This window comes from Annulohypoxylon truncatum (genome assembly GCF_022578515.1).
Source record: "Annulohypoxylon truncatum strain CBS 140777 unplaced genomic scaffold F4807scaffold_3, whole genome shotgun sequence".
Classification (NCBI taxonomy): domain Eukaryota; kingdom Fungi; phylum Ascomycota; class Sordariomycetes; order Xylariales; family Hypoxylaceae; genus Annulohypoxylon; species Annulohypoxylon truncatum.
In genome coordinates, this window is record NW_025953789.1 from 364,885 (window position 1) to 383,701 (window position 18,817).

The window sequence follows — 18,817 nt, forward strand, 5'->3', positions numbered from 1 at the left end:
ACCGATGGGCGGGTCTAGCTTGCTTGCAGCAGATGTTCCACTAAAGATCCCTGCACGGACGCCGTTGCTAGTGGATACCAAAGACGTCAAAGTCAACATTAGAGTTCAAAAACTTCAGTCCTTGCATACCTAGCTCAATACTTCACCGACCTAATTCCACTTTTACTTTTTAAACCCTTATTTAATTGTCTTAATCCCGTGACTATTACACGTCGAAATACTCATACTGCAAAGTTGTAGTCTTCAATTCTTATTATCAAACCACTCCTCGAAAGCGGATTCGTTTGTAAACAACGCCCATGGCTAGGTAGCTTGTCTCGCCGATTCGGTTAAAGGGCCTTCACAATGGGGATCAAGGGGTCGGTTCTAATGACAATCTTGAGCTACACATTACGGATTATTGAGCTAACATCGACATAGGATATATAAGGAGATTGGCACTGGAAAGCGGATATCTCTAACGAAGCTTGCCGTCGAGAAGCTCGAAGAGACAGGCCGACCCTTCCGTCTAGCGATAGACATATCCATTTGGCAGTTTCAAGCTCAGGCTGCTCGAGGTGCGACAGTTGACTGCTAGCTCATACTTAACTGGTATACTAACAACACCAGGCGGCTCCAACCCCGCCATTCGGACGCTGTTCTACAGACTTGTAAGACTACTCGGCTTGTCCATACAGCCTATCTTCGTTTTTGATGGCCCCAACAAGCCAGCTTTCAAGCGGAACAAGCGGTCTGGTCGAGGTGATGGCGTTGCCACCTCTATGGCTAAACGAATGATCAAATTGTTCGGCTTCAAAATACATGACGCCCCCGGCGAAGCAGAAGCTGAATGCGCTCTCCTGCAGCAAACAGGTATTGTTGACGCAGTTCTCAGCGAAGATGTCGATACCATCATGTTTGGATGTACACGAACACTTAGGAACTGGTCTTCTGAGGGTACAAAAGGAAGCAAAACACCCACTCACGTCTCCATGTACGACACCGAAGGGCTACAGAAGAGCGGAGCCGGACTGGATCGAGAAGGGATGGTCCTAGTCGCACTGATGAGTGGTGGTGATTACCTTCCAGAAGGTATTCCTGGTGCCGGTGTCAAGTTAGCTTGCGAGGCTGCTCGGGCAGGATTCGGAAAATCCCTCTGTAGGTTGAAGAAGTCTGATGCGTCCGAAATAGCCAGCTGGAAAGAGTGGTTGACTTTCGAACTGCGGTATAATGAGAGTGGTTTCTTCAGGACAAGACATAAGGCCCTTTCCGTACCTGAGAGCTTTCCAAATTTCGACATTCTCGGGTACTACACTCATCCTGTAGTATCGCGCGCGTCGACTCTAGATAGATTGAAAGGCGAATCCTGGGATCATCCGGTTGATATTCAGGGGTTACGCGAATTCGTGCGAGAAACTTTCGACTGGAATTATCGAATAGGGGCGATCAAGTTTATCAGGGTTCTAGCACCATCTTTGTTGGTACGAAAGATGATGTCTCGGAATACCCAAGGTGGCAACGGAACAAAACCAATTGAGATCCTAGAGAAGGAAGAATCGGAACTGGTCAGATCGATCACAAGCAAGCGCGCTCATTTCAGCACGGATGCCACACCGGAACTACGAATATCGTTTATTCCAACTAAGATCGTCGGTTATGATTTTCAGGAAGAACCGGACGAAGTAATAGAATACGGGCGAGATGGTCTGGCACTCAACAGTGACGACGAATTTGATGCTATGGCTGAGGAAGAAGGAGCAGACGCCATTGCGAAGAGCAGCAGCAAGAAGCCATTCAATCCAACTGAACCAGATCTATCTTGGATACCAGAGACTATAGGGAAACTCAGCATACCTATCACCGTTGAGGACTGGGAGGAAGCACAACGAGCCAAGGTCGCGAAAGCCGCAGCTCGCCAAAAGCTAAAGACTACGAAGCCAAAGGGGAAGTCTGCGGGTACGACCGCCAGCTTAGACAAGTTCGTCAAGGTCACGAAAAATATCCCACAAGGTGAAGAAACAAATAAGACTATTGCGCCAACATTCTTGGGACCGCCATCTCCAGTCCGGGCTGGGAACTCACGTGGCACTTCTGCGGTACCTTCGCAGATTCTGGCACCCCTTCTCTCCTCTAGCCAGACCTCACAAAACGCGCGGCCTACAAGATCCAGTAAGCAGTCCAAATCCAAGTCCAAACCCAGGAATGCTTCCCCAGCATCAAGGCCGGACCCGAGCATCAACCCCTGGACGATTGCTGGCTCACAAACCAGTCCTAGAGTTGCCAAGACCAAATCTACCAAAGCTTCCGAGCCCATTACCATATCCTCTAGCCCCCCTACGTCGCCTACCGCGGGTCATAATTCCTCTATGAGGCGACCCGGGAACCCTCCCGCAGAAGAGACCCCCCCAGCAGCGGTGTTGCCCTCGCTGCCGAGGCCCCATAGTTCTGTAACACCAACGAGAACGCCTCAAACGAGTAGTAGACTACTAGGTCGCCGTACAGCGGTAAGAGCCCTTAGTCCATCGCCCATGTCGAGCGAGAAGAAGCCAGTACGGAAGTTAGCAAGGACGGAAACGTTGCCCGTTACAAGATCACCTACAGAAAGTAGAGGCAGTGAACGGCAACTCGCGCGGGCACGGACAGTAGCAGTTGAAGCTGTACAAATTTTAGACTCGGAAGATGATGATGATTTCGACCTACCGCCACTTAGCAGCATTCTCGGCCCACTTCCAACACGCTCTGGTAGGAATCCATTCAACTGTCCTACTGTAGCCGAAGAACAAACGCCTCCACGGCCAACGAAGCAGAAGCAGCAACCAGGAAAGCAAGAAACGAAACAAGCCACGCTAAACAATACGTTCAACGCCACAAAGCGGACGACAAAGCTGTATATGCCTCGCAAAAGCGAACCAGGTTTCTTTAGGGAGTTAGAAGTCGACGTCGATGAGGCTAACGAGCTGCTAACGAAGGCCCGAGGTTTGGATGGTGCGGAAGCTAATGGTGGGAGAGGAGCGGCATGGAGGCGTAGCGATCTCTCGTGTATCGACTTGACGGGCGAAGATTAAGATTCACTTGAACACCTAGTCAAGGGGTACGATAAATTCAGCATATTGATGGTTAATACTACATGGACGCATTCTGGTGCGAGCATTTTTACATAGAACGCATGGTTTGGGCGACATTTGCATAACGGAAATCGGGAAATTCATAGATGCATAGAATACACTAGGATAGGGGTTCACGGCACACATAGAATTGCATAGCTAGATCGACCAGGGATCAATCTAAATTCATAATAAGGATGATGTTTATTTTTTGATAGTAGTGAATACATAGTTCCATGCTGCGTAGGCAATGTTGATAACTTCTAAAAAGACGTATGTCTTTTACCTCTCCTGTGTCAAGGGTTGAATCGATTAGACTTAAAGAAATTAAAAAAAGAAACAATTGTGCAACCTCACAATTGCGGGGATATACCCCTCCATCCCACATTAGACCGGAACAACTATATACTGTCACTCCAAGGTGACCCAAGCTCCGGGCCAACCGTTCCAAGCTCTGACATGGCTTAGGCCATGACATCCTAGAGACACCGGGGAAACGATCCCAGATATGTATGTACGGTATGTACAACATTCGTGGCTGTCCAGATTATCTTCTATGACGGAAGTGTTGTAGAGAGCTCCCTGTTGGTTTGACTTAGGTAACGCGTTATAGTAAGACAAGGTTAAGTGCTAAACTTAGGGTTAACTAGCCTAAGTGGCCAGTCCCTCATAGCTGTGGTTTGTCTGTCGGGTCCACATGGCTGTGGCGTAATCCCAACACTCCCAGCGATTGTAGTTGATTTCTTTATGGAATTGGCCGCCAGCCCGACGCATCCATGATTATCTGGTTCGGTGAACGGGACAATAGATAGGAATGCATGCTGGGTAGGATGCCGCACACATAGGCCCTTCGAGGCATCCGTCCTCGTTGAACACCTCAGGCGACATTCATCGAAATGTACAACCTCGTGATTCCAATCCTCGCCAACGAGGTGTGCTATGGCAAAGTCGACAGCTCGTACCTTAGCCTTCTCTTTCTCGGCTAGCGAGGCTGCGAGGGTATGACATTCAATTCCCACTCCTTACTAGTTCCCTTCTGGTTTCTGGCTTAATCGGACTTGATGATAGCCCTTCACGCCGTATACCCCTATTATAGATCTACGAGAGAAAGCCAGCGCTTCTCTCCGGTCAGGAGGTTCTTGTCTCTAACCAACTAACCAAGTATTGTTTATCTTCAGTCTGACTTCGCGTTTGATGCTGGAAATCATCGATGGAGCGATAATAGGAGGTCCGCCATGATGCTGAATGTCTGCGATATCGACGCTAAGTACGGAAGCCAGCATATGGTCGCTACCAAGACGTGGCCTTGCTTAGCAATCTGGTCGGCAATCTTTCTCTATTTGCCACTCCTTCTCTCCTCCACCTCCAATCGCAGTCTTTGAGTTGCGCTTCGCTGCGATGCGATGCGATGCGACGAGACAAGGACACCGATATTTGGTTTCCTCATTTAGCTTTTGTTCCATCACAGACTGGAGACGACCATCGTCATCTGGGCAGGTCCTGGTAACTTTAACCACAAAGTCCGTTTTAGGTACATGAAGACAATCTCGGTGTCTATAGTGAGGGTAACTTATCGGTCGACCCATTCAAATTCGAAGATGAACGGGCCTCGATAAGTTGTGAGTCCTCATAGACCAATGTGAAATCGAGGTGGCAACAGCGCAGTGGAATGCTTGACCGCTCATTGATATTATTCGGTTCCAGTACATAGGCTCTCATGTAGGTAGGCTTGACTCTGTGAAGCTACCATATGGAGCATTCGGCCAAAGGTGGTTGTATTTTCTGTGTCGCACGTGGAGTGCGCACACTGTTAAGTTTACCTAAGGTGGCTCTGGCTTCTTCCCCTTCTCAAACCATCCGTATCAATATCTGACATGAATGAAAGAGCGAAGAGAGCCTTTTTATCACTCTCTTCATTAATCGAAAAGTTCATTCGAGGGATAGCATCGGTTGTCGCCCACTTTCTTTGCGCAATTTTCCACGAGGAAAAGACGTCCTTGTTGTTGATCGTTGCGCGCTGAGCTCACTGTTTCACGAAATTGAGTGCTTTTCTGGCTGTCCTGCTTCTTGCTAACATTACACGTCCGGGTAGGACCACATAATAAGTGTCGTAGTTGGTTAAGAGCTTTGTGGAAATTTGAAGGCTTGAAGAGGTTATCGGCTCCGGGTGAGAAGACTTCTTCGCGCATGGTAAACGAATATATTCATCTTCTTAGGCGCTGCCGTCTATACTTAATCACTAGAGCGTTCGTGGTTGCTTGGAAGGATAATGGCACCCAAATGTTCCCTCCACAAGGACGGCTCTTATTGTATTCGGCACAGCGGGTTCCGCGCACGGCGTGTCTTGTTCCTTTGATTGGGGCCTTCTTCGTTGGTGCCATTGCAAGCTGCCCTCTCTTTATACCAGTTGCCCAGGGAGATGCGGCGTCAAGATGCCCACCACACAAAAACGGCAGAACAGTCGTCCTCAGGCCCACATCTTCATGCAATTTAACAAGCGCGATTAAAGATTCTTAAATGTACGTTGAAAGAATCTCATCCGCCTAGATAAAAGAAGATGAGAGGTATCCCTGAAAGATCCCAGGTTGGGTGTACCATGAATGTGGGTCCAGGAGCGTTTTCTCTATTCCAGGGCATCCTGGATAATGTTGAACGATGATCGCCAACTTCCCTGTGTCTCTCTTCCTCTGGATCTTCAGTTATCTATTGTAACTGATGGTTCTATTCGAAGCTAAGCGCCGATAATTAACAGGGACGAGTTAAGATTGATAAATCTTATTAAAGAATAAGGAGAGGGTCGTTAATAACGTCTCCATCCTGTTTGTTAAATATTAGTCGTATACGCCATACAATGATGAAGCTTGACGCAGTGTTAGTCGATTCCCTTGATAGGTACCGTATCAAGGGGGTTATATCACATTCTTAAATGTGAAAGCTTCCTTTGCGAGCTGGGAGAAACAGATGTCCCTTTCTTTAGCCCAAGGCACAACTCCCGACAGCTTGAGCGCAGCTTTCTCTTGCTGGCCATAGCCTTTTGTCCAAGGTACTTCCACTGCAGGTTTCGCAGTGCTGTCGAGCATTTCTCCGTCTCTTGTATCATACCGTTCAAGTGGCCCGTCTCCCAAGTTCACTGTTTTCCCGTCTTGAGAGTGATCTCTTGGGATGTCTTGGGAAGCTTTTCTCATCGTCCTCGACGTTTTATCGCGCATAATGAGAACGTCCACTAGGTACATATTGGCCAGTGATGAATCTGTTGGAGTAGTATCCTTCGGCGTCCGGGTTAAGGCCACGTAGGTATGTACTAAACGCCCAGCGATTGGTCGCCATTATTTTCGGATTGGGCAACTTCCCAAGATCCATTAGCATCCCGGTGGTTTTATTAACCGTTGCCAGTGGTTCTCTGTCAGGATCCCGGCAACCAAGCCGATATGGCCGAGATGGTCAAGGGCCGTCATAAGTATTTCTAATTGTGCATAAAGACCCGAGCGACACTTAAATCGGATACGGTACTGCTCACTCCCTGCCACCTCCCTCTGCCTATGATGGAGGAAGCGTTCTGAGGTATTGGAAGCGCTCTAAGGATAGTAGAGTGAGCAGAATAGTATTCCACCAAGCCTCTTGTCGTTCTGCATCATGTATCCGCTTATAGATAGCCTTTATATATGATCATGCCTCGCAATAAATTAGCATGAGTTCCACATACTCCTTCTGAATAAAAGAGAATAAGAACTGCTAATGTTTCTAGGTCGTGTAAAGCACCGCATTCAATGTAAGCTTTGGCGAGCTTCGACCCTTTGTAGATAAAAATAGCTTGAGCTGTCTTGAACGTGACCGAGGAAACATGAATAGTCTGTTGGTAAAATACCACACTATGCTGAAGAGCTGTGGGAATTTGATAGCTCTCGCGTTGAGATCCGTCGAGTGTACTGACCGGTTCTGATTGCTTCGTCCAACTTGGTGGCATGAACCACACGTCGTCTAGGTTCCATGGAAGGTTCCGGATTGGCTGCGTCGGTGGGCATGCTGAAAACCTCACTGAAAGCACAGGTTGTTGCGGAGTTCATTCATTGGAGGGATCTGTCAACTACAGTTTTCCTCACTAACATTAGACGCCATTGTGAATTTGCGAACACAACGGCCCAGCACGCCCTTGATGCTTGAAGGCGAGACACTCCTCTCTTCCGTAATCTTGCAGATGTTGCAACGTGACTGTGGAGTGTGGTCGAAAGTCACCGCGGAGAATTGACTTGAACGGGCTAATTGTTGATAGGCGCTACAAATGGGCGCCGGTGTTCTCAGACTGGCCTTATCTGTACCTAGCAAATCGACAATGCCGGTAGGATGTAAGTCGATGGTTGCAGCTATCCACTCCCAGGTGTTTTGTTAAGATCATCATCGATGATATGGTGGAGTAAGAAAGTTGGACTAGGATCAAAGTTGTAGTCGTCTCTGCTTATTGGGGTCTTTATTAAGGTAATGATGCCCGCGTTCATCGTGCTTCTTCTTAGGCACTTCTCCAAGATGGAGGATTATGAAGAGAATATGGTGAGAGATGTAATCGTCAAATTCTTCACACAGCCTCCTACTCATCGCAATCTTTCTGACGCGACGGAGTATGTAGGAAGACGGAACCGAGGAAACGTGAGTTTTTAGAAGATAGTATGTGCACAATTAATAGAATAAATTACATTATTAATAGTTTGACTCGGCTTGCGCGACTTTTTTTTAGATAGGTATTATACAAGGATAGGAACCGATTTTGTGAGTAGGAAGAAGAATGTAAAGGAAAGCAAGTTCAAGGATCTGGGGCTGTTATATAGTTTTCACGTCTGGTACTTTATAGCAGGGCAGGTGACGACAGCCACCGTATAGTTTGATCCCTAGCGCCGTGTAAATAGATCACAGAGGGAGAAAGACACGATATCGCTGTTCTATCATACTAAATTGTACACAAGCATAGTGCGAAGTTACTTTGAACAAGGATCAATTATCCTTAAGGTAAAGAATGACGGTTATAAAGCTAGGTATGACGTTCAACATGGGACAACTACTGAACTTAGACAAGATATGCTCATATAAAAGCATTGGGAAATAACGTCATTATATAGGATTCATCCCATTTGCTATGAACTTTACACGCACGGTACCCTTTCTGCCATTCTCTCTGCGGGGAAAACTTCTCATGATAGTAAAATTTTGTCCCTCATGACCTATGTTTGTCATATTTAAAACAGCTCATGATATATAATTACGTAAATAGCAAATGTTCCTAATGGACAGTTGTCATCACTGCTTGCCAATTTCAAAGGATACTTCAACTGCTTATCATTGATACATCTTGCTCAACCTAAGAAGATTCTCCTAGCAAAGCCTATACGGGTATTCCAACCTTAACTGGTAGTTGTATATAGGCGGGGTTTTATAAGTAAAATGCCATTCATCTGACACGTATCTATTCTAAACTAATCAGAACCGAGGTAGTATAGACTTCTGTTTGGTTACTATGAGTGCTTAGGTGTATCATGCTTTAGTACTGAGCAATTATATAAAAACAGCAACCAATCAAGTGGAAGTGTAATCATCATAAGAGCCAAGGCGAAAGTGGCTAACTAAAGCAATACACACATAGCATTGCTTGTATGTTTCAACGTCTTCACAATTTCATTGAATTAATACTTAATCTTCTGATTCAATCATTATATTAAGAGATTGCTATAGCGGCTCTTGTTTCTACATCCCCTATGACTTTTATGTGTATGGTGTATGTGTAGTGAATACAGTAGTAGTAACATCGAATCTCAGACGACCCAATCGTGTTTATTCTATGACACACTTTGGGTGCTGAAGAATTACCACTTCTCAGAAATCCGGCGTATCAAACACATTATATTTGCTATTCAATATGTGAAGGGTGCTTAATTCAGGAGCTGTAGGTAACCAGGAAAAGGGGTACCACGTGACCATGATGGGCTTACATAATAATAAAAAGTTTGGGCGTAATATGTCCTTCGGACGGAAAAGGGGGTAAGTCCAAATTGTTACATAACACTCAACGGCAACAACTTTGGGTAGATCAAAAAACTATCAACATCTTTCCAACTCAAAAGATTTCATTTATTTCGTATTCTAAATAGATATAAATGTGGACATAAAAAAAGCAAAAATAAATAGATATACGTATCGGTGGGTATCCTAAAAGCGATTTTTTTCATAAAAAAGATTCCGTCCATATACAACACATTGTAACGCAAATCCCGACCAAACCTGGGCCGGGCTTCTAAGGAGTAATACTGCGTCATGGTGCTCGAGGACACGTATCGCGTCCGCCACATGTAGCCAGTTTATATCGTCAACTTATATTGTTGTAAGAGAGATCACGGTGCGTGATCCGCATGTCAACGCATCCCTCGCCCAGCTCGGGAAGACTGTTTCTTCACGTCATTTTGTTTCATCTCAACCCGTGCCGTCTCATCGTATCATTTCATGTCGTTTATGGGTATGGCTCCCATAATCATCTTGTTCCGAATTTTGAATCGGTCCCTCGCTAGTCCTCAATAGCCCAAGGAAGGTCCCTTTCCATGACGCGAACACACGTTAGATAACTCGTCATCCCACTCGGGGATACGTGAACGCCAGGCCCGCCGATACTAGCGGTACTCGGCGTGGCGGCGCCGCGTTCTAGCTCGAGCTCTAATCCACTACCCATAAGCGGTCGGACGATCTCGCGAGCAGCGTGTTTCAGCTCGTCGATGCGCTTCTCGAATCGCCGAAGATTGTCACGGGAGTATAATTCGGGCGTCAATTTGAGGAACCGCTTGCAATCGTCGTGGCTGAGATATCCGGCCGCAGACCCGAGAGTACGATAGGTGCGGCCTAAGCTTGCGAGGTTTGGTGCTGTCGGTGCCGAGGCAACCACGGCATTACTTCGAGGATTACCACCGTCACGCGACGAGTGTCCCCTAGTAGAGGCGGGAGGGGGCAAAGGCGCCGGTGAAGTGTTATCAGCGAGCCACTGACGAAAGAAAGATACGGCGAGCCAATCGAGGTAAGAAGTACTAGGCGTGATGCGCTCGCCCCGGGAGTTGGTTAGATTGAGGCGGAAGAGACGACTTTCGATCCTGGATACCGTTTCTTCAAGCTCGTCTACCTTGTCTTCGATAATATCGAGTACGATATCTGGAAACGATTGTCGAATGCTCCGCTCGCCGGCGGGCCACTGTCCGACAACGTGTATCAACGCTTCTTGGAAAATGATTTTGCTCCTGCTTAGATATCCTAGTCGTAAATAGCTGACAGGGTACTTAGCGATCTGCTTCCATAACCTGCTTTGAAACTGCAACAAGTGATGATCGACCCGTGGCCCTACAACTGCTAACGCATCGTATTGGTCCGCTAATGTTAGCAGCGATTTACATTGCACGTAGGCATCGGCGATGTTAATGCTGTCTAGCATCGGCGAGTAGTTATAGAATATACGGAAGAGGTTGTCGTAATCACGAAGAAGGTCGGCGTCGGCTTGAGAAAGAGGTAGACCTTGATCGACCTTGGTTGGCACTAGAGAGAGGTTGGCGACGGAGCGGAAGAACGAGTTTGTGGAATGTGTGTGTGTATGGCTGGCCGTTCTTCGTGTAGCAGGTGTGTTTGCGGCCGTGCCTCCGCCTCCGAATATCGAATTTGATTGCGTGGAATCGGTAGAGCTAGAGGTGTTGGCTTCTTTCTGTACCAGCATCGGTATATCGTCCGCCCCACTCCCAGGATCTAATTCATACCGCCACCGTTTCCGCGGGATAGGCGAATTTGCACCCGGACGCGTAACTTCACTTCCGCCGTTAGCCGCGTCTTCTTCCCCTATCCTACTCAGCTCTCTCGAGGAGGCTTCCGGCAACGGCAACAGACTCGCTTTGGACCATTCCTGGCTCGTGCTTGCCTCGAAGAACCCGGAACATCTCGTCAACGTATGCCTATGTAGGAGGTATCTATTCTCCTTCCCGCCAGCTCTTATAAGTATCTCGACGTCTCCTGAGTGACTAAATACGGGGAATTCATTTTGCGGGACGTATGAGCTCCCTCCGGCGTGGGAGCGGTTATACCGCTTACTGCGAGAGGACGCATGGGGGCGGGAAGAGGTGCGCGCCGAAACGACGGATGAAGGGCCGCGGAGGGTAAGAGACTGATCTAATTGTGAGACCATGAATACTGGTAATTAGACGTAAATGGGGAAAAAGAGGAGCAGGCGTCTTGGATCGATGGATAGAGTCGGGACTCTGGACTTGGAGGCTTGTGAGGTCTCTGTCGTGCTCGATCCAAGTGGAAATAAGCTCGAAATAGAGACCTCCACTCGCAAGTTGGCGAGCCAGCTAACTTGTCGGTCAACTGGCAAGTCGATTAGAAGTGTTGGCGGTATGCGTAGATCGTGGATAGATCCGTCTGGTTGCGATCGGAGGAGGGAGGCGCAGTCGTTGTGGCGTACGAGATTAGCTGAGACCGTCTCTTCTCATAAACATGTAAGTTGCCTGGGTAGATTAATCGTTGATTCCTTGGAGCTAGCTAGTCCTCAATCCGAAAATGACAATGGCATTTCCCTATGTGGCTTATATGGGTCTGAATAAAAGGTGATGAGATTGAAGAATAAGATTCAAGCAAAAGAACGACCTGTCAATTCCCTTGCTTCTGAAAGTCCAGTGTCCACAGCTTGAGGCAGCTGAATGGATACGCAAAAGCACGGGACAATATGTATGCACAATATGCAGCGGGGCCAACTACCCCAGTAGCATCACGAGCGACCAGCTACCAAGTTCGGACTGTTAATTGCGCGATTGTTGTCGATTGATAGGCCGCCCGCCCTGTTGCGGCTGTGCAAGGATGCGCAAATGTTGTATGGTGTCTCTCACGATTTCGCCACAACAAGCTGGTTCATTAAGTACTGTATGTATATATGCAATTTGTTGTAGGCGGCCTCCATGAAAGGGCCAGCAATTGAAACGTTCTAGAAGAATGCCCGGAAAAATCAAGCAATAAAAGAGAAGTTGGTTGGGGAACGCGTTGTAAAAGTCGTTACGGACGAAAGCCAGATCGTATATAAATCTGCCAAACGTCGCGCTTCTTTCTGCCGCGTCCTTGTTTATTGTATTACCTACTCGAGTTTGTCTTGCACGACATGGACGTGAGCATCTATTGCTTCGACGCCTAATGCATGTGTCTTTAAAGGGATTTGAATTGGATGGTGGTCATAGCTATAATGTTGATATCTGACTTGCCCCTCGTCGCTTTCAGTGGTGGGTGAAAGCATGGATCCCGGATGCAGCGATCGGCCAGCAACGGATATCCTATCGATAGGAAGATTTATTAGCGCGAGTGCTCCGGCCACTAAGAACCAGTTGCTTGCCCGTCACCTCGACGACCTCGAAACCCGGCTCCTCATTCCTTGGAAGTGGAGGGGGGAGCTCGTCAGCCTAGCTTTTGCCTGCTTGCCCTAGTTGGTAATGCCTCGCCATGATTGGTAATCCCGGTAACGACATATTGTCTGCATAGAAGACGTCCAATCGCGGGTGGTGCGGTCGAAGCCGAAGAGATCCATCAGAAGTTGTTGGAAAGGACAAAATCTATTTGAGCAGTGGACGGAACAATGATAAATATGGTTAGGTAATCGCAACTTATAACTACATAATGTCTGTTAAATACTTAAGCGGAACCGATTCTACGTAGGTAGATTTATCGTATGATCAACTCTTTTTAAGTTAATATCTATTTATCCAGTTATCCGCACAGCGAAAATCTGCCTTGCCAAGTACATACAACGGTAAAGTTTCTTAGCTCATGCTGTCCTTTCTTCATGGCTACAAACCTGAATTTAAAGCGATATATGATAGGATGTCTATAACCATTCCTTGTGGTATAAGGAACCCTGGTCTGATCCTATTGTCTACTGGATCTAACGCTTGACATCCTGCATCCCGATCCGGGTTGGTATTGGCTTGAGTCTTGAAAATCTAACAAACGAATGCGACGCTATTGTCGCCCAACTACCTTTTTCGAATTGCTAAGGCAGCATTCCATGGGCATTCACTGGTATAAAATCTATTGGTATGCCGAATCATGGGTTAAAACTGATGAAAATGATTTCTCTTGGGCGAAAATCAGTGATGTAGAGTTCTATCGTACAAGTTAAGTATACAAGCGCCGTCGAAAGGAATAGAACTCCAGGTCCCGCGAAACTTTTTGTGGCCCAATATCCATCGGCTCGAAGTCGTGTATGTGGATGAAACCGTTAAAACCGTTAATAAAAAAGGATTAATTCAAATGAACCCGGGCCAGAACCAGCCAATTTCCAAGTTACCTCTCGCCAAGCTACGCCGGCATGTCCTACATCAAAGCAATCAGTGACCTTCTTCTCTCAGTGGTTTAGCTCATATCCATTTCGATGTCCAATGGGGCAACAGCAGACCCTTGGGGCGACGAAGCTCTAACTGGCCTGGGCGATTCAGCAGCAGACATAACCTCAGGTCCTTCGAATGTGGGAGGGGACGTCTTGAGGTTGGCGAATGTTTGGTTAAGGTCCTTGCTGACGAGTTGGCCTTGACGTAGATTCTCGGCGAATAGGAAGAAGCCTTCGGCAGCCTCAACAAGGTAGGATTGGAGGCCTTTGCTTTCCAACTGAATCTGAACATTGGTGACGGGGAAGTGGTTTTCGATGTATTTCGCCCACCCACGAGCTGCGGCTTGGATGTGTTCGTCGGTGCTGATGCGGCTCCATCCGATCCCAAGGTAAAGTGTGAAGTTGTCGATGATGGGTTGGCTGCTAGCGTCCGCTGATAGGCCGGAGGTGGATGTAGTGGGATCGATGTCACGGACTGGGCTGGAACGATTGATCTGAGGCTCGCTCTGGGGAACTGAGATGGAGTTCATGTCTAACCGCTGCGATTTATTGCTTCTTAAGGATGGTCGCCATTGTTGATTGATGGCACGGGCTTCCTCGTTCTTGCGAATATTGTCCGAGGCTGCTTTTTCTTCAACCCAGGTACCAGACTGGCTTCCTGCGTCGGCCACGTATGATGAGGGTGATTTGATGAGCACCATTCCCTCGCCATATACCCATTCATCTTCGGGCTCCTTGACGGGCTCAATCGTTTCGAGCTTAGCCTCTTCGACGTCGAGATTAACGCCAGCCTCGTCTCGGGATCGCTTGCGACCAGCGGTCGAGGAGCGGTTGATGGGAGATTGGGACCATGGCGAAGGAGCACCGAAAGCCATGGACCGGCTGAAAGGAGAAGGTTGATGCGAGAAGGGGGACATGCCGAACGCACCATGATGAGCGGCGCTTGGAGACATGGTAAGAACTGGCGACGAGGTACGTTCGAAAGAACCCATTTTGAAATCGGTTAGCACTAGATGTCAAGTGAGATACACAATAAAAACTGGTTAGAAATCAATTCCAAGTCGACGACTTGTGTGGTGTGATGGTGTCGCGTGCTGGAAGAACCGCGGGTATGGTTGGTGGTAACTGCGAGGCGGCCGGATCAAAGAACAAGAATAAGAATAAGGATGACCAATTGATCGAAGAGAAGTGAGTAGGGCTCTGGAAGATAAATATAACCTCGACGACGTGTGGCTCGACGATTATCGACAGCCTGGAGGAATTGGGGTGCAGATGGCCGCCGGCACAGTTAAGGACGAAGAGGAAGAGGTAGAGGTAGGGACGGACGGATGTATAAGTATGAGAGGGTGTGACAAGATAAGGAAGAAGCGGTATGGAGATGATCTATGTATGGAATATGTCCTGCGGGAGAGGTCAAGGACGAGGATGGGACGGAGAAGACGAGGACAAGAGAGAGGGTGAGCTATGGTTGGGTGGTGGGAGAATCATGTAAGAAATAGGGAAAGAAGAAAAAGAACCTTCAGCAGCAGTAGCGAAGCTTTCATGCGCGCATGGGACGGGACTAAATGGGAGTAAAGAGACAGGTCAGACAAGGATGGCTTGTGTTTCCAAGTTAGTGCTAGATGACGGGACCTGAGAGGAAAGAGGCACCAGAGCAAATAGGTTACACGACTAGCAGTAGCGTAGCAATGAAGGGACGTAGACGAGGAAACGGGTAAGAGTCGCAAGTAGGCTGGATGTAGGCAAGTGCACTGCTGCTATATGTGTACATAGTATTGTATGCATGTAAGCTGTGAGACGATAGACCCGGGCGGGCTGAGACTAGACCGTGTGTGAAGGTGTGACCCGCGGAGGCGTAAAAGAGAAGGTAGTGATGGGCAACGGCGCAAACGATTATGCCTCCGTCGGCTGTCGCAAACGAAGAACAAAGTACCTTTTCGCACTGAAAGTGCTGCGGAGATACATTACGTACATGATCTTAGTAACCTTAGTGAGGGTGGATCCCTGTTGGTGTGCAGCTGCAGAAGGTACGTCAATTTGCTCTCTTTTCGAAAGGCTGCTCAGACCATTCTCATGTTGAGCCTTGGAAGGAGGATCGGCGAATGCAGAGCATTCGGTAGGGCGATGGATAAACTAGGGGTACTGAGAGGACCCTGCTGGTCCTGATTGGCTGAAGGCTACTACGGCTTTGCACTAGTGTCAAGCTTAGCTTCTTGGCAATCTGGGGCCAAAAAGTTCCCACAGCAACCGGAATCTTATTGGCCGAAAATTGGCCCCGTTCTGCCCCATTCAAGAAAACTAAGACTCGTTTATTCTTAACAAGAAGAACATTGAATTATCCACCGGTTATGCCCATCGAATCATGTTGATCGCGATTTGCTGCATCGTTCCTCAAGCGCTCGTGCCAGTTTTCGTGCCGGTCCCGGAAAAAGATCCGCCTTTACCTAGGTACTCAAGTACTGATTCCAGGAAAAACTGATTTACCGATTCTATTATTTATGTACCTCGGTACACGAGTTAGGAGGGTACATATGTACAAGCAACGATTCCCACCATTACCAACATCACCAATAGAAACAGAAGGATCGTCGGAAGGATTACATTGAAGGGAAAAATGGAAGAGGTCGCGGATACGGATCTAGTGCCCGCTTGCTTCTCCTCATCTACTCTTCTCGATAACAACCCATCATTGACGATAGTATTTAGATCCGGTTTGCCCTCCAAGCTAGCTGGGCAACCTGGGTATGATCTGTTTGCGTCATCTCTTTGTAGCATTTATGCGTACCTATGCCTGTCCGCATGTTAAATGACGAGAGAGTGGGGCGGTGGTGAGATGAACACATTCATTCCGCAACAACAACACTTTTGGGGATCGTCAAATACATATATAAGACAAAGTGGGTTGCGGTCGCGCTTATGCGGCGGGCTCTGCGTGAGAAAAAAGAAAAAAAAGCCGAAGGTTTGATGGTATGCTAATGCTTAAGCCTGCTGCTGCTGCTGTTGTTGTTTCTTCGTCGTAATAATGCTGTCTTGGCCGGAACATATTCATAAGCGGTTAACCCTCAGGACACGTGATTCAACTCCAAGAAATACCCTCGCATTCTTGTTAACCTTACTCTTCTTCTCCGAAGCCTTCATCCCGGTATCTAGACGCTTCGTGGAATAATGCCGAGTCTTCACTATTCTCCAGGCCGCCGTAGAGGCCTTGAAATCCGGGTGTCTCGAGACCCGATGTACTACCAGTAGTATCCATCATCGTTCTATCGACGCTAGACCGGTGGGAGGATACCGAAGTTGAACAGTGATGAGGTGCAGTGTATGATCCGTAAAGACGGCTTCGATGACGTGCTTCTGGAAGATTGTGTGGCGTCTGCGGTTGCGATGATGCCGGAAGGGCGTCGTTGTAGATTCTGAATCCAAGTTCGGCCTCTCGCGCCGACGCATCAGAGTCAGGCCTGGATACGTGTGGTGACGGTGATGGCGATAGTGAGGTAGAGCTGTGTCTAGGAGAAGGAATCATGGATTCCATGAATCTAACCGCCGAACTGACAAAGCGCCTTCTACCTCTTAAGGGCTGAGGTAACATAATTAGTTATATCTCGCAACGGGTCTTCGTAGAACCCACCGGCGAGCTCGAATGGATCTCGGTGTGTGCCACTCTGAGAGACGACCGTCTGGGAGGAGTTACTGGCGGCGCTTGACTAACGTCACCGTGACGAGGATGTCCCTGAGTGCTCTGGTGGGTCTATTTGATAACCTGGTTAGATGTATTGAGAGCTTGGAAGAGTAGCTGGAACACACCGAAGGTAAAGACTGAGCATCTGATACAGTTCTCTTCTCCGTCGAGAATGGTGGTGGTAGAGTCATTGGTAAGTTTCCCCAACCAGTAGGTTGGGGAGTATTCAACGAGCTTGGAGTCCCGCTTGGAGAGGAGTGTGCTAAACCTAGGGAGCCGCTCTTAGTAGAGTCACCACCCGATTTTGGTGGACGTCGAGGGGGGCATGATAGAAGCTTTGGACTGTCCTTGACTTCAGTGATAGATGAATCTTGAGGGAGAACTTCCGAGCTTGGTCGGCCTACATCGCCACCTTCCGACCCTGTGCTCTTTTGAGCAGCGGTGTCATCTTTCTTGGTACGAATAGGCAATTTACCGAAGGTGTCCTCTTTAGCAAGATACTTTTTGAAGCGAAGATGACGCTCAAAATCTTTGACCTCCGTTATAGTCAAGGAGAGCGTGGTTGGTGATAATCGTAACATGTCGTCGGTCGAGGGCCTTGGATCACGAAAGCTGATGAGATTCTAAATATTGGATTTAGAAACGAATTAGAAGAATAATCTGCATCCAAATAGTTATTTTGATTGGTGATTTTGGAAGCTGCGAATTAGACCAGCGTTGGATATGGGTATAGCCACTTTCAATGTTGTGTTTTATCTGTGATATCAGTCGTCCCCGATATCGAGAGGAAGCAACTAGCAACAGCCAACACAATTATCTACCCAGGCGAGAGCGATTTGCTTGGCTGTTTAATAACTCTGATGTATTGAGATTGACCTTATTAATGTTCTTTCAGGCACTTGAGGTTTCTAAGTACGTAATCTACTATGTGTATATATATACTTCTATTTATTTGGGTATACCTAGAATTGACGTTTCCTAACGCATGTCGGTTTATCAAGAGAAGCGTTCGGAGATACCATTTTACTGAGGACATGATTATGATCGAGATTTCCTATTCATGAGCCTGACACTGTATGTACCTAACAGAGACGAGTAAAAAGACTTTAAGAATGGAGAGAAAAAATGCAATACGATTTCATAGATTGAAGGTTAATGATGATATTTGGTGATGCGGCTGGTGATGCGGCTTTTACCAGTCCAGCATAATCGGGACTAGCCGCCAGATAAGCACATTGGCCAGTCACTTAAGCAGGTACTCGTAAGTGCGTAATATTCAATTAATTTTCTGACTTATATCTGCTAATTGACTATTTTGCTATTTGCTATTTCGTTATCAGCTCAAAGTATATTCTTATGACGAAACACGTATGCCAAAGTAATATGTTAAGGAGCGTATCTTCTTATCCCGTACATCCATTGTACGACCAGTACCACGTATCCGTCTCTTTACCTTCTCACCTCCACCGAGGCACTAAGGGCACTAAGGTGTTTTTAGCACGGAGCCCCCTGAAGAAAAAAAGCTCCAGTGGACCGCTAAAGAGTTGCGACTAACAGGTTAATAGGCTTCTAGGCCTTGGAACCTTGGAACCTCGCAGCTTTGCCTGACCTGCCACTTTTCGAAATTAGCATCGACCAAAACCGACCAATTCATGCCATTCGCCTGCTCTCCCTAACCCCATG

At 47.5% G+C, this 18,817-nt stretch overlaps 3 protein-coding genes across 3 annotated transcripts; 1 reads left to right on the top strand and 2 right to left on the bottom strand.

The window, feature by feature from the left end:
- Positions 1–136: 136 nt before the first annotated feature.
- Positions 137–3,263, top strand: F4807DRAFT_408687 (uncharacterized protein). The gene is made up of 3 exons (XM_047996467.1): positions 137–359; positions 421–557; positions 610–3,263. The coding sequence occupies exons 1-3, from the start codon at positions 346–348 to the stop codon at positions 3,042–3,044; spliced, it is 2,586 nt and encodes an 861-aa protein (XP_047858211.1). The 5' UTR covers positions 137–345; the 3' UTR covers positions 3,045–3,263.
- Positions 3,264–9,627: 6,364 nt separating this feature from the next.
- F4807DRAFT_449729 (uncharacterized protein) lies at positions 9,628–14,450 on the bottom strand (the record flags this gene model as incomplete). Its single annotated transcript, XM_048000055.1, has 4 exons — positions 9,628–10,416; positions 10,450–11,279; positions 12,776–12,780; positions 13,528–14,450. 4 exons carry the CDS (start codon positions 14,448–14,450, stop codon positions 9,628–9,630), a joined length of 2,547 nt encoding a protein of 848 aa, XP_047858212.1.
- Positions 14,451–16,401: 1,951 nt separating this feature from the next.
- F4807DRAFT_196512 (uncharacterized protein) lies at positions 16,402–17,958 on the bottom strand. Its single transcript, XM_047993764.1, has 3 exons — positions 17,260–17,958; positions 17,084–17,203; positions 16,402–17,032 (listed from the first exon to the last, which is right to left on the bottom strand). The coding sequence occupies exons 1-3, from the start codon at positions 17,713–17,715 to the stop codon at positions 16,571–16,573; spliced, it is 1,038 nt and encodes a 345-aa protein (XP_047858213.1). The 5' UTR covers positions 17,716–17,958; the 3' UTR covers positions 16,402–16,570.
- Positions 17,959–18,817: the final 859 nt, after the last annotated feature.

Excerpts from the sequence above, each read along its gene's own strand:
- F4807DRAFT_408687 (XM_047996467.1), top strand. Across the intron at positions 558-609 it reads TCAAGCTCAGGCTGCTCGAG|GCGGCTCCAACCCCGCCATT; the intron begins GTGCGACAGTTG and ends TAACAACACCAG.
- F4807DRAFT_196512 (XM_047993764.1), bottom strand. The coding sequence starts at position 17,715 with ATGTTACGATTATCACCAACCACGCTCTCCTTGACTATAACGGAGGTC. Across the intron at positions 17,204-17,259 it reads ATGCTCAGTCTTTACCTTCG|ACCCACCAGAGCACTCAGGG; the intron begins GTGTGTTCCAGC and ends GTTATCAAATAG. Across the intron at positions 17,033-17,083 it reads AGATCCATTCGAGCTCGCCG|CCCTTAAGAGGTAGAAGGCG; the intron begins GTGGGTTCTACG and ends ATGTTACCTCAG.